At 40.9% G+C, this 20,010-nt stretch overlaps 1 protein-coding gene across 1 annotated transcript in view; it reads right to left on the bottom strand.

Annotated features, from left to right (window-relative positions):
• The window catches only part of LOC126210357 (delta-like protein 1), a 114,000-nt gene that overhangs the window by 8,720 nt on the left and 85,270 nt on the right, over positions 1-20,010 (bottom strand). The window contains exons 4-6 of the mRNA XM_049939572.1: positions 16,511-16,702; positions 14,860-14,920; positions 12,788-12,918 (exon numbers count right to left, since the gene is read on the bottom strand). Of these exons, the coding sequence (XP_049795529.1) occupies positions 12,788-12,918; positions 14,860-14,920; positions 16,511-16,702 (384 nt within the window). The remainder of the gene's footprint in view (positions 1-12,787; positions 12,919-14,859; positions 14,921-16,510; positions 16,703-20,010) is intronic.

The following is a 20,010-nucleotide window of genomic DNA, read 5'->3' as shown; positions in this document are numbered from 1 at the left end:
GAGAGTCGCTTCTGCCTTGGTGCCAATGATGGTCGTATGCGTGTTTGGCGCCGTGCAGGTGAGCGCCACAATCAGGACTGCATACGACCGAGGCACACAGGGCCAACACCCGGCATCATGGTGTGGGGAGCGATCTCCTACACTGGCCGTACACCACTGGTGATGGTCGAGGGGACACTGAATAGTGCACGGTACATCCAAACCGTCATCGAACCCATCGTTCTACCATTCCTAGACCGGCAAGGGAACTTGCTGTTCCAACAGGACAACGCACGTCCGCATGTATCCCGTGCCACCCAACGTGCTCTAGAAGGTGTAAGTCAACTACCCTGGCCAGCAAGATCTCCGGATCTGTCCCCCATTGAGCATGTTTGGGACTGGATGAAGCGTCGTCTCACGCGGTCTGCACGTCCAGCACGAACGCTGGTCCAACTGAGGCGCCAGGTGGAAATGGCATGGCACGCCGTTCCACAGGACTACATCCAGCATCTCTACGATCGTCTCCATGGGAGAATAGCAGCCTGCATTGCTGCGAAAGGTGGATATACACTGTACTAGTGCCGACATTGTGCATGCTCTGTTGCCTGTGTCTATGTGCCTGTGGTTCTGTCAGTGTGATCATGTGATGTATCTGACCCCAGGAATGTGTCAATAAAGTTTCCCCTTCCTGGGACAATGAATTCACGGTGTTCTTATTTCAATTTCCAGGAGTGTAGCACAACGCACAGGACGGTAACAGGGGCCGGCAGCCGGAACTCTGTTTACGCGCCGTGCGGGAGCGGCCGTAACGGCCGGATTGTACCGATCGCACGTCGTCCACCCCGCCCTCAACCGCCGCGACGTCGCACCACGCTTCCAACTGTTGACCGGCGACGTGAGAGACTTCATACGATTGAGCAATGGACAGGACTTCCTCGAGGGAAGGGTCTTCTAACTGCAGGGCCCGTTGCCGGACCTCCCTATCCGGGGCCGAACGAACAATGACGTCGCGCACCATAACGTGGGCATACGACTCTCGCGACTGCTCCGTGACAAAATGACACTTGCGACTAAGACCGTGCAGGGTAGCGGCCCACGCCCGGTAAGACTGATGAGGCTGCTTCTTGCACTGATAGAACTCGACCCTAGCCGCCACAACATGCGTGTGGCGGCGATAATATGAAGACAGCAATGAACACAATGCGTCAACAGACAAGGACAAGGGTTCCTGCAACGGCGCTAGCTGCCGCAAAACTTGATACAGCGAGGGAGATATCCAAGACAAGAAGAGAGCACCACATATCTCCGCATCGGCAACATGAAACACCCGGAATGCTGCCTAAGGCAATGTTCATACGCGTCCCAATCCTCCGCCGTCTCGTCATACAGGGGAAAGGGAGGAGGGAACGGCGCTGGAGCAGACGGCGTGGAGAGCAACGCCGGAAGCACTTGTTTCATGGTGGCCATGAGCTCCGTCTGCTGCTCAACCAAAACCCGCACTAAATCCTCCATGCCGCGGATAAGCTGCGAAACCGGAACAACGACGCAACACGCGAAAGAACGACCCTACTCGTCGCCAATTGTGTAGTAACACGGTTCACGTTTTCCGTCGCACTTCAGAGTAGACCGGGAACTGTCTCCTAGGCATGCCCGATGTGAACTGACTGGGCACGGCGCGTGCTGCCTGAGTTGCCGTTGCTGTTGTTGTTGTTACGCTGGCAGAGGTCGCGGCCGAATTCTCGCGTGCCCTCTGGTGCACGGGACTCTATTTGCGGCAACTACCGTCTGTGACGCGCCGTGCCGATGTGCGCCTCCCGCGATCTTTCTGGTGGCTACTGCGCATAGTATTGTCAATATTACTCCTGCACTTTCCTTTATTTGATCTTGTGGTGAATATGAAAGGCCTGAATGAAAAGTTACAATGGTTGGAATTTTAATAGTGGCAACTATTTATTTACTACTAATACAAAATTGGTACCTGTTTCAAAGTTTTATTACTTTTCAATGTAATTACCAGAATTGTGTGGAAGCTGCAGCATACCTCTATCAGTGCCAGTTGTGTCGATGGTTCCAATGGAATAGTCTAATGCTTAATGAATCTCTGTACCGTAACAATTTTGAAGGAAATTCCCCAAAGTGTTTCCTTCATTTTACGAATCAAGTGAAAGTCGCATGGACATAAGTTTGGATAGTATGGCAGATGGTACAGTACTTCACAGTCCCATCAACTGAACAAATCTGACACACCTTGTGTTGTATGTGCCCAAGCATTGTCCTGCAAAATAGTGGGTGTGTTCCACAGAAAGTGTAGTTACTTCTTTCTCAAAACTGTTCAAAGGCTGTGTTCCAAAAAGAAAAGTAATACAGTTCATTGACAGTCTGATGATGAGACTGACAGTAGAATTTACTGGCCAGTTAGGTACAGATCATAGAAGAAAAGCACTGTTGGATCACAGAATCATAAACAATGACTCAATCACTGTGCTTCGTCACTAATTGTGGGAAGAATGATGAGGAGAAATTTATAACAAGGACAATGTTAATGGAAAATTTAACTTTTTCTTAAAGTTATTCATATAGCAATTTGGGTCTTGTTTTCCCATAAAACAAATAAAGGAAATATTGTACAAAAGTATGGATATGGGATGAATAACTCATGAGGTTAAGGTATCTTGTACTAAGAAGAGAGAGATCTACATAATTCAGAGAACAAGCAGCATTCAAGATTGAAAACACCATTACCACCAGTGTTGCCAAATCCTCCACTGTCATAAAAAATTTAAAACTCATATACATGGCTCCAAACCTAGAACACTCCAAGGTTAAGGCAAAAATATTTGGAACTTTATTAACACAAACATAAATACTGATCAAATGAAACTGATCCTCTATGAAATAGCTCTGGAAGGAAAGGTGACACTTTCAAATCATTGGCCACCAGATTAAACTCACAGTGACTAAAGCACTGCTACCAGTAATTAACAAACATATGTGGATGTGATGGATTTACATGTGCAGACACAGCATGAACCACCAAAGAACATAAGTTTTAAAAGTACAGCCCCTAAGGATGTACAGAATTCATCAGAAATTAGTAATTTTGATGGCTGTGATGGTGTTTGTAGCACAATATTAAAATCTTGTGCTGACTTAATAGTATTACCATTAAGCTATCTTTCTAATCAGGCAATCACTCAGGGCATATTTCTGACAGACTTGAATATGATGTAGTAACACCCACCTACACCATTGAAGTTAGCAAACCACCTCTTATTGCAAACACAAACCACTCCTTCAAATCTTTTGAGAATTGGCTGTGAGGTGGTCTTTCATTGAATCCAGACTTATTTAACTGATCAGAACTTGTTAACTGCTCCTCAGTTAGGCTTCTGTGAAAGTTTCTCCACACAGAGAGAGATACAAAATATCAAAAATGAAGTACTAGCAGAGCTAAACAAGAAAAAATATCCTGCTGGTATATTCCACAACCTTGGCAAAGCCTTTGATTTTGTGGATCAGAAAATTCTACTAATGAAACTAAAGTCTTAAAGCATCAATGGCATCCTTTTTGATGGATGGAATCTTACTTCCCTAACAGAAAGCAGAGGGTCTCAGTAACACACTGTACCTAAAGCATTAAAGTAGTCTCAGGATGGGGGTACACAGTCTGTAGAGTGCCGCAAATATCAGTACTGGGCCAATTTGTTTCTAACGTTCATACATGATCTCTCAGTGAGTTTTAAAGGGCAGCTCAAAAACTGTAATGTTTGTTGATGGCACAAACCTACTAATCATGGGTCCAAATGCAATCCCAGCAGACACAGTTAATTTTTTTAAATTTTTGTGGTAAAATCTAAAAACTGTAGAGTCTGCTTGTAGCTGCTAATCCTTGTTTGTTGTGGAATGAATATTCAATTGGTTTTGTGATAATGACTCACAACTTGAGATTAAATGTGACTGCATTACATTAAGCCATTAGATCAATATTATCTTTCAGCATTCTATAAGGCACACATCACAACACCATCAAATGCAATGGATGTTGCAGAATCCATCAATAACCTTAGATAATTACAGGTCATCGCTGATGGACAGTCTAGTTTGTACCAGTGTTGAACTTCTAATAGTATTTTGAAAAACAGCTATCCCATTAGTGATGAAGAAATGATAACACAATGCGCAGATGTAGCTGCCACTGTGTCATAGATGACCCATAATTGTTGAAGATTACTGATCAATCTTTCAACAGGCATTGCATTTGATGATGCCAGGATATGTGCCTTATAGAATGTTGGTACATTATATTGATTAATGGCTTAATGTAATCGAGCCAAATTTATCCTGAAGGTGCAATTCATTATTGTGCAACTGGCTGTACCTTGATTCCACAGTAAACAAGGATTAGCAGCTACAAGTGGATTCTACAATATTTTGAAGATTTTACCATGAACATTTTTAAGAAATGTTTTAAGTATGCAGAGATTAAGCTGCAGTTGCCCACATGAGAAACTTATATGTTCCAACAGACAAAGCTCAGATGACAGGTGAATGGAGTTTCACAGTTAACTGCATAGATCTTAAGCCCACAAAGACACATAATATCCAGTTTTAAACAAGCAATAATGACCATCTAGCACCAGGAGTAGACATTAACAGTTGTACAAAGAATGAATCACTGCATGTAAAATTCCTTGGGGACCTAGTTGTATAACAAGGTAACGTGAAGCCAACACATAGAGAAACTAATCAAGAAACTTAGTTCAGTGTATTATATCCTTAAAACAGCTCTCATAGCATGGACCTCAAGACAAGACTGTTGGTTTATTTTGCATTATTCAGATCCTGTTGCCTTATGGGATTGTCTTCTGGGGCAGTGCACCTAAAGTAAATAAAGTGTTTGTTCAGGAGAAGTCAGCTGTAAGAACAGGGTATAAAGCCCAAACAGAGCAAGCTGCAGCCTCCCACTTGACTCAGTACCACACCTATGCTTCTTTTCAAAAATACGATCATATGTGGTGTCAAGTGGAATTTGTGACTGGATTGAGGAGTTTTTGGTAGAGAGGATGCAACATGTTACCTTGGATGGATGGTCACCCTCATATGTAGAAGTAACTACAGGCATGCCGTAGGGATGTGTGTTGGTATCCTTCCTGTTCATGTTGTACATTAATGACCTTGCAGACAACATTAATAGTAAAATAAGGCTTTTTGCAGATGGTGCAGTTATCTATAATGAAGTACTATCTGAAAGAAGCTGCATAAATATTCAGTCAGATATTGATATGATTTCAAAGTGGTGCAGAGATTGGCAGCTTGCTTTAAATGTTCAGAAATATACAAGTTTGCACTTTGCAAAACAAGAAATCGTAGTGTCCTATGACTATAATAGCAATGAGTCACTGTTAGAATGGACCAACTCACACAAATACCTGGGTGTAACACTTTGTAGGGATACAAAATGGGATGATCACATAGGTTCAGTCATTGGTAAAGCAGGTGGTAGGCTTCAGTTTATTGGTATAATACTGGGGGAATGCAATCAATCTACAAAGAAAATTGCTTACAAGCACTTATGTGACCAGTTCTAAAATATTGCTCAAGTGTATGAGATCCATATTAGATAGGACTAACAGGGGATACTGAACATACACAGAGAAGGACAGTGCGAATGGTCACAGGTTCCATGGGAGAGTGTCACAAAGATACTGAAGGAACTTAACTGGAAGACTCTTGAAGATAGACATAAACTATACCAAGAAAGTCTATTAACAAAGTTTCAAGAACTGGTTTTAAATTATTACTCTATGAATATACTACAACCCCTATGTATCGCTCGCAGAGGGATCATGAAGATAAGATTTTGATAATTACTGCGTGCACAGAGGCATTGAAACAATTATTCTTCCTGAGCTCCATACATGAATGGAAGAGGAAGAAACCCTAATAACTGGTACAATGGGATGTACACTGTGCCATGCACCTCACAGTGGTTTGCTAGGTATAGATGTGGATGTACACACAACTAATACCTAATTTTTTTAACTTTTCATTTGAGTACAATATCTACAAAATACTTGTGTAGTACAAACTGTATTTATCAAAACTTTAATCAAGCTTTGCTTTACTCAAACATATTATTCAGGATTTTCTGTTCAATACCCTGATTTCATTAATGCACCTTATTTTGTGTTAATTACAAGTTATTACTACAGTATGAGACAGGGAATTCTAATTGAGCTAATCACTCAAGTTGGGCATGTTGACAACACAAGTACAAGAAGTACTGGCATTCTGACATTGGATTAATGTATTTTAATTTCTGCAAAACTAATTAACTTCAGAAATAGTTGTAACCAAGGTTTGGATACAACCAAAATTACTTTCACCATTTGCACCATTAATTCTGTTAGACTGTTACCACTATATTTTAGTTGCCAAAATTTCACTATCTAATTAAACTGTCAGTTAAGAATTTGATGAAATTTACACAACTGATTATAACTGTAAAGATGGCATCAGTATTCACACACAGGTAATTCTTACCACAGGTTTATAATATGGTTCAATGATCTTTTGTATTTCCCTGAATTACTATATACACACTGAGATGGAAAAAAAAGGGATGCACCACAAAGAAATTGTCCAAATGGGACAGGAATCAGTAGAAGTTTGTAAATGTACAGAAAACAAATGATTATAATTTCAGAAATATTAGATGATTTATTCAAGAGAAAGAGTTTCACAAATCAAGTACGTCAATAACGCATTGGTGCACCTCTGGCCTTATGCGAGCAATTATTTGGCTTGGCATTACTTGACAGAGCTGTTGGATGTCTTCATGAGGAACACCATGCAAAATTTTGTCCAACTGGCATGTTAGATAATCAAAATACCAAGATAGTTGGAGGGCAATGCCCATAATGCTGGAAACATTATCAATTGTAGAGAGATCTGGCAACCTTGCAGGCCAATGTAGATTTTGGCAAGCACAAACACAACCATATGCAGGTGAGCATTACCTTGGTGAAATGTAAGCCCAAGATTGCTTGCCATGAAGGTCAACAAAATGGAGTGGAAGCATGAGCATTTGCATCTCCTACTTATTTACTGTGTGATGCATCTATGTACACTTCATTCCATTTTATTGGATTTGAAGGATGCTGCATATCCACCAAGGTAATCTTCTGCCTATTTATACAGATATACATATTTCCCATATACTTAACAACTTCTGTATCATTAAGTAATTTCTTAAATTTTGTTTGAGTGTGTTTTGGACTTTTAGTACATTAGACATTGGCGTGCACATGGTTTTTTTTTTTTTAGGCTAGGTAGTAGTGCGAGGTGTCCTGATGAACACTCACCAGTTGACATGCAGGCAGGGAAATCAGGACGTGCTCAGTGTAAAGACACTTCAGCTATCAAGATATTAGCAGTAAATTTTCAGAGTGTTCAGAATAAAGTTGCTGAATTTACTGCCCTCCAGGAAGCATGTGGCACGCAAATTATTCTCGGGACTGAGACCTGGCTGAACCCTGAGATAGGAAGTTCTGAAATATTTTGTGAGGGTTGGAACATGTACCGGAAAGACAGATTAGACACTGTAGGAGGTGGTGTCCTCATTGCAATTGACAAAAATATTGTGTCTACTGAGGTTGAAGTAGAGTGTGATTGTGAAGTTATCTGGACACGTTTAACAGGGCTAGGAGAGATAAAGTTAATTGTTGGGTGTATTACCGGCCACCAGGTTCCACCATGACAGCTCTAGAATCATTCAAAGGGAGTCTACACTCTGTATCACAGAAGTACCCAGATCATGCTATATTAGTCGGAGGCAACTTCAACCTGGCTAGTATAGACTGGGATGTCTATGGATTCATTACAGGTGGTACAGACAAGCAGTCATGTGAATTACTTTTGAACACATTATCCGAAAACTATCTTGAGCAGCTAAATCGACAGCCAATGCATAATGGAAATATTTTAGATCTGGTAGCCACAAACAGACCAGACCTCATCGACGGTGTCAGTGTTGAGACAGGGATTAGTGATCATGATGTTGTCATTACAACTATAGTTACGAAAGTTAAAAAGTCGGTCAAGAAGGCTAGGAGAGTATTCTTCCTAGAAAGAGCAGATAAGCAGTTGTTAGCATCCCACTTAGTAAATAAATAGACTTCACATACTTCCGGTACGATGAACATGGAGAGAATTATGGGCAAATTTTAAATACATTGTAAATCACACATTGGAGAAGTATGTGCCGAAAAAGTGGGTTACGGACGGAAAAGACCCACTGTGGTTTAACAGCGCAATTTGGAGAATGCTCAGGAAGCAAAGACAGTTGCACTCGTGGTACAAGAAAAATCAGGAGAATGAGGACAGGCAAAAGCTAGTAGAGATTTGTGCTGCTGTAAAAAGAGCGATGCACGAAGCATACAACCACTACCACCGTCATACCTTAGCAAAAGATCTAGCTGAAAATCCAAGGAAATTCTGGTCTTACATAAAATCAGTAAGCGGGTCAAAGGCTTCCATCCAGTCACTTAATGATCAGTCTGGCCTGGCAACGGAAGAAAGCAAAATGAAAGCTGAAATTTTAAATTTAGCATTTGAGAAATCTTTCACACAGGAGGATCATACAAACATACCACTGTTTGAATCTCGTACAGATTCCCATATGGAGGACATAGTGATAGACATCCCTAGGGTCGTGAAGCAGCTGAATGGGTTGGAAATAAATAAATCGCCACGTCCTGATGGGATTCCAATTCAGTTTTACAGAGAGTAATCTACTGCATTGGCTCCTTACTTAGCTTGCATTTATCACGAATCTCTTGCCCAATGTAAAGTCCCGAGCGACTGGAAAAAAGCACAGGTGATGCCTGTATATAAGAAGGGTAGAAGGACAGATCCTCAAAATTACAGACCAATATCCTTAACATCGGTTTGTTGCAGGATTCTTGAACATATTCTCAGTTCGAATATAATGAATTTCCTTGAGAAAGAGAAGTTGCTGTCCATGAATCAGCAAGGCTTTAGAAAGCATCACTCCTGCAAAACGCAACTCACCCTTTTTTTCGCATGATATCTTGTGAACCATGGATGAATGGTATCAGACGGATGCCATATTTCTTGACTTCTGGAAAGTGTTTGACTTGATGCCCCACTGCACACTCCTAACTAAGGTATGAGCACATGGGATTGGTTCCCAAATATGTGAGTGGCTTGAAGACTTCTTAAGTAATAGAGCCCAGCACGTTGTCCTCGATGGTGAGTGTTCATCGGAGGTGAGGGTATCATCTGGGGTGCCCCAGGGAAGTGTGGTAGGTCTGCTGCTGTTTTCTATCTACATAAATGACCTTTTGGATAGGGTGGATAGCAATGTGCGGCTGTTTGCTGATGATGCTGTGGTGTACGGGAAGGTATCATCGTTGAGTGACTGTAGGAGGATACAAGATGACTTGGACAGGATTTGTGATTGGTGTAAAGAATGGTAGCTAACTCTAAATATAGATGAATGTAAATTAATGCAGATGAATAGGAAAAAGAATCCTGTAATGTTTGGATACTCCATTAGTAGTGTAGCGCTTGACACAGTCATGTCGATTAAATATTTGGGAGTAACATTGCAGAGCGATATGAAGTGGGACTAGCATGTAATGGCAGTTGTGGGGAAGGCGGATAGTCGTCTTCCATTCATTGGTAGAACTTTGGGAAGATGTGGTTCATCTGTAAAGGAGACCACTTATAAAACACTAATACGACCTATTCTTGAGTGCTGCTCAAGCGTTTGGGATCCCTATCAGGTTGGATTGAGGGAGGACATAGAAGCAATTCAGAGGCGGGCTGCTAGATTTGTTACTGGTAGGTTTGATCATCACGCGAGTGTTACGTAAATGCTTCAGGAACTCGGGTGGGTGTCTCTGGAGGAAAGGAGGTGTTCTTTTCGTGAATAGCTACTGACGAAATTTAGAGAACCAGCATTTGAGGCTGACAGCAGTACAGTTTTACTGCTGCCAACTTATATTTCGTGGAAAGACCACAAAGATAAGATAAGAGAGATTAGGGCTTGTAAAGAGGCATATAGGCAGTCATTTTTCCCTCGTTCTGTTTGGGAGTGGAACAGGGAGAGAAGATGCTAGTTGTGGTACGAGGTACCCCCTGCCATCTACATCTACATCTACATCTATACTCCGCGAGCCACCTTACGGTGTGTGGCGGAGGGTACTTATTGTACCACTATCTGATCCCCCTTCCCTGTTCCATTCACGAATTGTGCGTGGGAAGAACGACTGCTTGTAAGTCTCCGTATTTGCTCTAATTTCTCGGATCTTTTCGTTGTGATCATTACGCGAGATATATGTGGGCGGTAGTAATATGTTGCCCATCTCTTCCCGGAATGTGCTCTCTCGTAATTTCGATAATAAACCTCTCCGTATTGCGTAACGCCTTTCTTGAAGTGTCCGCCACTGGAGCTTGTTCAGCATCTCCGTAACGCTCTCGCGCTGACTAAATGTCCCCATGACGAATCGCGCTGCTTTTCGCTGGATCATGTCTATCTCTTCTATTAATCCAACCTGGTAAGGGTCCCATACTGATGAGCAATACTCAAGAATCGGACGAACAAGCGTTTTGTAAGCTACTTCTTTCGTCGATGAGTCACATTTTCTTAGAATTCTTCCTATGAATCTCAACCTGGCGCCTGCTTTTCCCACTATTTGTTTTATGTGATCATTCCACTTCAGATCGCTCCGGATAGTAACTCCTAAGTATTTTACGGTCGTTACCGCTTCCAATGATTTACCACCTATGGCATAATCGTACTGGAATGGATTTCTGCCCCTATGTATGCGCATTATATTACATTTATCTACGTTTAGGGAAAGCTGCCAGCTGTCGCACCATTCATTAATCCTCTGCAGGTCTTCCTGGAGTACGTACGAGTCTTCTGATGTTGCTACTTTCTTGTAGACAACCGTGTCATCTGCAAATAGCCTCACGGAGCTACCGATGTTGTCAACTAAGTCATTTATGTATATTGTAAACAATAAGGGTCCTATCACGCTTCCTTGCGGTACTCCCGAAATTACCTCTACATCTGCAGATTTTGAACCGTTAAGAATGACATGTTGTGTTCTTTCTTCTAGGAAATCCTGAATCCAATCACAAACCTGGTCCGATATTCCGTAAGCACGTATTTTTTTCACTAAACGTAAGTGCGGAACCGTATCAAATGCCTTCCTGAAGTCCAGAAATACGGCATCAATCTGCTCGCCAGTGTCTACGGCACTGTGAATTTCTTGGGCAAATAGGGCGAGCTGGGTTTCACATGATCTCTGTTTGCGGAATCCATGTTGGTTATGATGAAGGAGATTTGTATTATCTAAGAACGTCATAATACGAGAACACAAAACATGTTCCATTATTCTACAACAGATTGACGTAAGTGAAATAGGCCTATAATTATTCGCATCTGATTTATGACCCTTCTTGAAAATGGGAACGACCTGTGCTTTCTTCCAGTCGCTAGGTACTTTACGTTCTTCCAGAGATCTACGATAAATTGCTGATAGAAAGGGGGCAAGTTCTTTAGCATAATCACTGTAGAATCTTAAGGGTATCTCGTCTGGTCCGGATGCTTTTCCGCTACTAAGTGATAGCACCGTATGGTGGATTGCGGAGTATGTATGTAGATGTAGATGTGTTTACTGGCTTCTGACCATTTTATCAGCCATATTCTAATTTATTTTACTCTTATCTCACAGGACACAGCACCATGTTTTACAAATTTCGAGAATGGTAATTTTCTCGAACATTTGTATCCACAGCATTCTACATTCATAACACCATATTTTGTCAGTCAAATGTTTCATTTTTTCTTGCTAGTCCAGTTTTGCTAAATTGGGGTCATGCCATTTATATGAAAGGTTGTAATTTTCTCGTAGGCCAATTTGAAGATTCCTTGTAGAAGGTGGAATGTGTCATGGGAAGATCAATAAAATAAAAAAATCCAGTTTTGCAACAACAACTGTTTGTTCTTGCAATTTGGAGTCTTGTTAGTCGAATTTATGCAACAAGGGCCAACAATAAATGCAGCTGCTACCTGCACTACCATGACTAAACTTTGACGTGCAATACAGAGTAATCGACGTGGCCTTCTGATGCATGGAGTTTTGTTGCTGCTTGACAATGCTGGATCCCATTGTGCCATTTGTGCCCAAAATCTTTTCAGATTTTTTGGATGGGAACAGACTGTCAGCCGGCCGGAGTGGCTGAGCAGTTCTAGGCGCTACAGTTTGGAACGGCGCAGCAGCTACTGTCGCAGGTTCGAATCCTGCCTCGGGCACGGATGTGTGTCATGTCCTTAGGTTAGTTAGGTTTAAGTAGTTCTAAGTTCTAGGGGACTGATGACCTCAGAAGTTAAGTCCCATAGTGCTCAGAGCCATTTGAACCATTTGAACAGACTGTCCACCAACCATACGGTCCAGACTTTCTGCCAAGCGGTTTTCACTCATTCACTGCCTAAAGAAGTTTCTACATGGCAAGTGCTTTGCAAAAGGTGATAATGTGAAAAAGAAGTTAAAGACAAGTTACCTTCACAGGCAGCAGACATCTATGATTTAAGGTACAAAAGCTTGTGGAGTGTTATGTCAAATGTTTAAACAAACATGAAAACTACGTAGAAAAATAGAGAAACATGTAAGAAATTAAATAAAAACAGTTTTTTTGAAAAAATCTGTGATGCTCTATGTTTTATAAGAAATTGCTCCTTACTTTCCAAATAACTGTCATAACTTTTACTTACCTTGATCACACAACATTCCTCCCCATCCGGGTTCACAGTTGCACTCCCACGGACGGCGACAGGATCCGTGGACACAGCCAGGGTACGGGTGGCACTGGTCACACCTGTCGCCCATCCAGCCAGTCTTACACCTGGGAAGGAGATGGGCTTGAGTTAGAGGGTGTGCTGGGCTCGTTTTTGGCACCAGACGTGGCTGGACGGCACTCTTCAGATTAGGTAAAACATAGCAAGGTGGAATAATCCTACTTGATTTGGCACCACTCCCAACATAAATACTATTTTTTCTTTTCTTATTTCTTTTGTGTACCTGATATCCACTGCCCACCCAACCTGCACAACATCCTGGTCCATTCCTATGCCACTACCACTCCCTTCTCCTTGTCACAGGGGTCATATCCCTGTGGAAAATCCATGTGCAAAACCTGCTTGGTTCACCCACTGAGTACAACCTAACACAGCCATATCACAGGTTTATCCTGTCCCCACCTGTGAAAACAGCTATGACACAGTTCAGCTCTGCATCAATTTCTGCTAAGCATTTTGCGTCGGCACGACCACCGACTGGCTGTCCACCAGAATGAATGGTTAATGTCAAACTGTGGCTAAGAGCAGAGTTGGCCACCGGTGGTGGAGTACGCTGCTGAGCCCATCATGCTTGAGTTTGGCAGCTGCTTCACAACCTATGCCATCTGAATTCTGCCCTGCACCAGCATTTCTAAGCTATGTAGCAAGGAGTTACCCTTGCAACACGTCCTTCATTGCTGTAACCTTCCTGGCTTCAATCGGTGCTAACCACCTACACTCATACCCTCTGCCCTGTAGTCTCTCCTGCCAATGTGTAATTATCATCGCAGACGTCATCGACTTCAGTACCTGTATGTTGCATTCTATCTTTTAGTGTAAGGGGGAATTGAGGAGGAAGAGAGCAAATGCATGCATGTATACAAAGGTGAGCTGCAAAGTGACACCTCCAAATTTTTTATGTGAAAACTCATAAGGCCTACTAAATAAAACAAACATTACTAACATTCTATATATTCATTCTTCATGTCTACATATTTGCAGCCCTGTGCTCCTGTAGTACATAACACGCCAATGTGCAATATAACAATGTCCATGTGTGAGCAACACTGTGCTGTAATAGAATTTCGAATTGGAAGAGTTTGTCTACACACGGAGCACTCTCTCCTTCAGCAATCTGATTGCTTCTTCAGTTAAAACTTCCAGGCTGAGAGGCTGTGGTCGGTGTATAAAATTTCCACCTGATTGCTTGTTGTAAATATGTTTGTAAGTCTTCTAATACTATTTTTATTAACTTCTTTGCCAGGTCCAGTTGGCTACATCCATTCTCTGAGGTATCTGAACTTGTTCTCCTTGATTATTAGGTGTGCTGAACTCCACCCCCTGTCACATTCATCACTTTTATCTTTCCATGTGATATTTTCAGGCCTGTTTTATGAACTATCTCATGTAGCTTTTGCAGCATCATATTTTCCTGGTCTTCCGTTCCTCTTATCATCACTGTATCATCTATGAATACATTCAGAGTGTCCTTTTTGGAACTCAATTTTATGCTTCTTGTTCTCACCATTCCCAGATTATTTTTCTAAAAGATAGCACTGGCTAGAACCTGTTGACCTGTCTCACTCCCATCTCTATCTCAAAAGTTTCTGATACTTCCTCGTGGAAGGTTACTTTAGGTTTTTGTAAGGGTTTTCTCAATCAGTTCTTTGACTTTGTAATCTGTGTTGCATTCCTCTAATCCTCTCGTATTTTACTTAAAGAATTTTGTTTCTGTTCAGGAAATAGGAAAGAATTTCAGGTTACTTCTTTAACCTACTGTCAGTATTTGAAAATCTGTTAAAGAGTGAAATGACAGGTGTTCTTTCTCCCCCTTATCATCACATATAAAATATTTTGTTCCCTAATTATATTTTATGAATTTACACACCATTCTAATAATTTCACTGATTGTGTAAGAATTTTTTGTTGATGAACTAGTGTTAGTAAAAAAAAGAGCACTGACAATCTGAGGTACTGATTCATGTTTTCTTTCTTGTGTTGCATCTTACCTGCATTCTCCAGGTTTTCTGCAATAGCCTCTCTCCTTATGGCAGGTCTCAGCACAGATGGCTGCAAGAACAATATTTACTTAGTAAATCATGTAAAGCTGCTATTATGTCAAAGTAGCAAAGTTATGGTCATTCATTATGCTGTTTATCTAACACAATTAAAGGGTCTGTTATTGTGTAAATGTTTCCAACATTCATCAGCTTATAACTTTTAAACCAATTTACAATAGCAACTATGAAGGAAGTGCACAAAATGTTACTGTATACTCAGTGTACCATGTGAGTGGTTACTCACAAAGAACAGACGTGAGACCAGATGTGACTGCTTGTTGCAAATGTGTTGCACAAGCTTGTAGACCTATTCCACTTTCCTAATCCCATTTATATTTTTACTAAGTTTGAAATATTGGCTGGCTACATAAAAAGTAATGCTAATTACAGGGGTTCAGCAGTAATAACTAATTTTTACATTCTTATACACCATTCAGCACTTCATATTAAACATTATGGTCAGGCGATCTTGTCAGTTAGATCCTGTACACTCTATTATCACAGAATTCTTAATAAACCTAGTCATGCATTTTGCCTAGGCACTGGACTGTTTCTTATTTATATGTTGTATATTATAGGCCTTACTTTCTATCCTAAGATGGACCACGTATTCTATGTAGAAATATACTTCTCCATTGACACTGTGTTGAATTGTAATCATCAATAAACCTCCTCATGCCCTGTTCTGTAAAGAAGTGAACTCCAATGTGTCAAAGTGTAAAAGAGCTTCAAACATCTGATTACTTTACAAATGAGTTAATGTCTTAAATATTTGACATTAAACAGGAAAGTAGTAATTTTCAAAAAGATCTGAAATCATGTTAAAAGTTTGTTGGTAGTAAGTGCTCCAGATAGGCATAGTTGGGTGATCTGCACTCAGTTTTAAGCAAAAGCTATTTTCTCACAAGTCTCAATGTATTATTACATGATGTATCGTGAACTGTGTGTTGTACAATGACTTAATTTTGTGCATACGTTCAGTGGTATATGTAGATACTGTTTGCACTATGTGTTGCGAATAGAGTAGGTCATAAAGAAGTAATAAATTAAAGTATCATGGTTGATGCATGAACAGTGAAAATGTCATAAGCAATAAACATTTTTCCTTTCATTATTTTGTGTGTGCGTGAGGGGGTGGTGGTGGTGGGGGCGGGGGGGGGGGGCAGTGTCAGCAAGAAAAAGTTTCATAAGCACGAATTCTTGTGTAAAGTATTCTCAGATGCTGAGGGTGAATATGGTCTGGGTGTTTTGTGCTCCATGAGTTACACTGCCCCAAGCCATACACACAGTTTCTAACTGCAACACTTGTCTTACTGTGTTAAATTTTTTCGCATAAGATTACACCTCTGAATGAGCAGATTATGGCAGTATTTTAAACATTTAAATTTGCTCAAAAATTAAATGAAATGCTAAAAATCAGATTTTTCTTGCCACTGAAAGCCATTAGGTTGGTAACATGCAACTGGGACTTTGCACCATGAACTAGGTTAACCATTTAGTAATACAGAAGCTACAGCAAGAAATGAAATGGAACATTATTATTACTTCTACTATCAGTATTGCTACTGCTACTACCACTACTGAGGTGGGTGCAACTCACGGGTCTGGCACAGCAGACCGGTCCACCCCGCGTGGCAGCGGCACTCCAGTGGGCGCGTGCAGGTGCCGTGCTGGCAGCCGGGCAGCGGCTGGCACTCGTGGCACGTCTCACCCGCCCAGCCGAGCCGACACCGGCACTCGCCCGGCGCCTCACAGTAGCCCCGGGTCGCGTGGCAGTCCTTCCGGCAGATTGCTGCGGGACACCGATACCACAGCATTACATTAACTGCAGTACTAAACTGCGTGCACACACACACACACACACACACACACACACACACACACACCTCCCTCTATTATATTTATATTACATTCACTCACACGAAATAAGTGGTGATGAATTGAATGAACTGAAACATTATGATATGATTTAAGTGAACTAGATCCAGCAAATGTTAAACTCCAGTGCAATGAATAAGTTAAGAGTAATGGAAATTATGCTGACCAGGGCCAACCCTGGATACTATACTTATCAGTGATTAATACCCCAGTCTGCCACAAAATTTTCATTTGTCAAGATATACAAGGTGGGTTCCATAAGCACTGAGAACAAATTTATGTAAAAAAAACATTTCTTGAACACTCGCATACAATTAGTTGAAATATTTCGAAATAGCTCTCTCCCGTATTGATAAAATTCTGGAACTGGTTTTCCTGGCCCTAGAGGGCTTCCAGGAAGGCCTCTTCTTGGATCTCCTTTAGAGCCTGTGTAACGTGAGTCTGTACGTTTTCAATAGTGTATCTCTGTTCCCTTTAAGGCCCACTTACTAGCAAGGAAACAAAAATAAGGGGGAGCCAGTCAGGGCTGTAGAGAAGATGGGGAAGCAGAAGGGTGTGGGTTCTGGCCAGAAATTAACTGACAACAAAGATGCTATGGGTTGATGTACTGTCATTATCCAATTTCCACTCATCCTTGATGTCACTTCGGCTGCAGACAACCCTCCTTTTCAGTCTTTTAAGCATTTTCAGTAGAGAACTACATTCATAGCAGTCCTGGTAGGTATGAATTCAGGTGAATAATGCCTCTGGAGTCAAAGAAGCCAATGAGCATGGTTTTCATACTGGACTTGCTCATGCATGGGATGCAGCAATGCTGGAATGTGCCACTCCTCAGAAGTTTTTGTTCCCAAGTCATATTCATAAATCCATGGTTCATCACCAGTGAAAGCTAAGTTTAAAAAAATTAGTATCTTTTTAACACACTTCCAAGAGTTCTTAGCACCAAAACACTCACATATCATTTGGTCAAGGCTTTTGGGTCCAATTTGGTTCATATATTTTTCATGTTCAAGTCTTCAGCTAGAATGAGATAAACTGATATTTGGCCTTGTTTAGAGCTTCTGCTATCCATTAAAGGCTTTACAGTCAATCAGAATTCAAAGTCATACACATATGTCACATTTCTGTGGATTCAGAAGATTGATGGATCTTCACTGCAAGGTTCATTAGTGAAGTCCTCTTCATCCTCGATGAATCACACTCCCAACAGCCTGTTGAATTAATGGAAATGTTTCACTGGCAGACTTCTTAAGTTTATAGTAAAACTTGATCATGTAACATTGCTTCACAGAATGATCCATTGTGCCATGTTATGTAACTTCACAATGGGGTTCACAAGAATCCACATCCCGACCTTCCAGTAGGAGGTGATGGATATTGAGTGCATTTTGAAGTTAACACTCTCCCCTACTTAACCCAGCAGGTTAGAACATGTTGTGGTGTATTGTTGTCAGGAAAAATTTGGTCGCATTACTTATGGATCCCTCCTTGTACAGTCCGCTACAGGTTCAGAATTTCTCAACAGTTTTCACTGATAAGATTTCATCTCATTGCATCTTCATTTACTACATCTCCACTGACTCCAATCATTTCATTTCAGTGAATTCGATTCAGCTGTGTTACACACATGTAGCGACAGTCCATTCATGCAGTGTTGCTATTCTGTTCCACATACCCAGGGAGAGAAGTGTTCAGAGATCGTAGGAGGAAAACATCACTGGCAATGGAAGTTTAAATCAGGTTTACAGGTGTGATCAAACCAGTAACAACTGTAACAGTTAAGGCCATTGCCTGTGGTAAATAGGTCAGGTCTGCTTTCTGGTGTGTCATAAATTTTCATTAAACATGGCATATTCCATGCAGTAGGGAATGGTTGTGAGCAGAACATAGGCCAGTGTAGTGATGGTGGTGAGAACAGTTGTTGAAAGAGGAATTATGGGTCCATATTATGTGAGCCTATTTGCGGTCCATTAAAGATGAACTACATCCCACATGAGAGATGCATATGATGTTCTGTATACCTGTGACTTGAGTTAAAAATTGATGAGATCCCAAAGACAAATTGTAAGATAATTTTTGTAAGAATTGCAGGATTTCAGGAGAGGCACACACTAGTCACTATGCACTTTTTTTAAGACAGATTCAGGAACTGAAGGAGAGAATCCCAACACAGGCTACAAAGAGGAAACTGTCATTATTCTCCTGTTGTTGGTAACTGATGAATCATTAATAATGATGTATGCCTACAAAGTTCAGTTAATAGAGTTATATCTATTTGGCAACTTGTGTCAAAAGTATGTGCATATGCTCAGATATGGAGAAACATGTGGTAAAATGACACATCACATCAAAAACGCCAATCTCTATCAGGTTAGGCTCATGTCAAGATGCAATGTAATAATGTACAAACACTCTTCTTTTCTTACAAATAACATAAAAAAGTAATGTGCAAGTAATTTGGTGCAAGTGTACAGAACAGGAGGCACGATGATAAAGCATGTTTAGATGAATACACTAGATTACTGTGAAACCTTACAAAAAAGATCCAGAGAGCCCTACACGTGTAGTAACTTCAGTGTAGGCATCTCCAACAGCTTCACTCCTTTTGAGGCCACTGATGAAAGTAATTTTACAATTCAACAATTTCTGAAGTATTTTGATATAAATATAGGGATGGATTGCAAATCTCACCATAAAGGAAGCACTCAACAGCAAAGGGTCACATTTAATTGTAGACTACTAGCAGTCTGTGATTACATGTTCAATGACTCCTCTGTGTGGTGAGAAGCAATTTACCCTAACATTCATATTGATATTTCATCTTGAATTTTCTACTGTTAGAAGTATTTCGGTGGTATAGATCATAAGGTATAAGCTAGTACTAGAAAGAAAAGGCATAAGAAAATCAAAGTGGTATTGCTATTAGAAGCAGTCATGTGATGGGAATGTCAGTACTTGTAAAGGGCTCAATGGGAGATGATTAACAGGTACTGTAATTGGTATTTTTAAACCGAGTGCAGACTACAAGAATGTCGCTTGTGATTTACACCCTTTGGAGAAATACTGTAAAAATAAGCTCATGAAATTATAGTTCAGGGGTGCAGATAATGGTTTAATTATTCAATTAATTATGGACATCAGACGCTTTGCTGAGAATGTTCTTCACATTAATGTGAATATTTTGTCACTCTTTGAGTGGTATATTAACCCCTGATCAAGCAT

This window comes from Schistocerca nitens, chromosome 10 (genome assembly GCF_023898315.1).
Source record: "Schistocerca nitens isolate TAMUIC-IGC-003100 chromosome 10, iqSchNite1.1, whole genome shotgun sequence".
Classification (NCBI taxonomy): domain Eukaryota; kingdom Metazoa; phylum Arthropoda; class Insecta; order Orthoptera; family Acrididae; genus Schistocerca; species Schistocerca nitens.
Note: the sequence above shows the minus strand (reverse complement) of the source record. Positions and strands in the feature narration are given on the sequence as shown.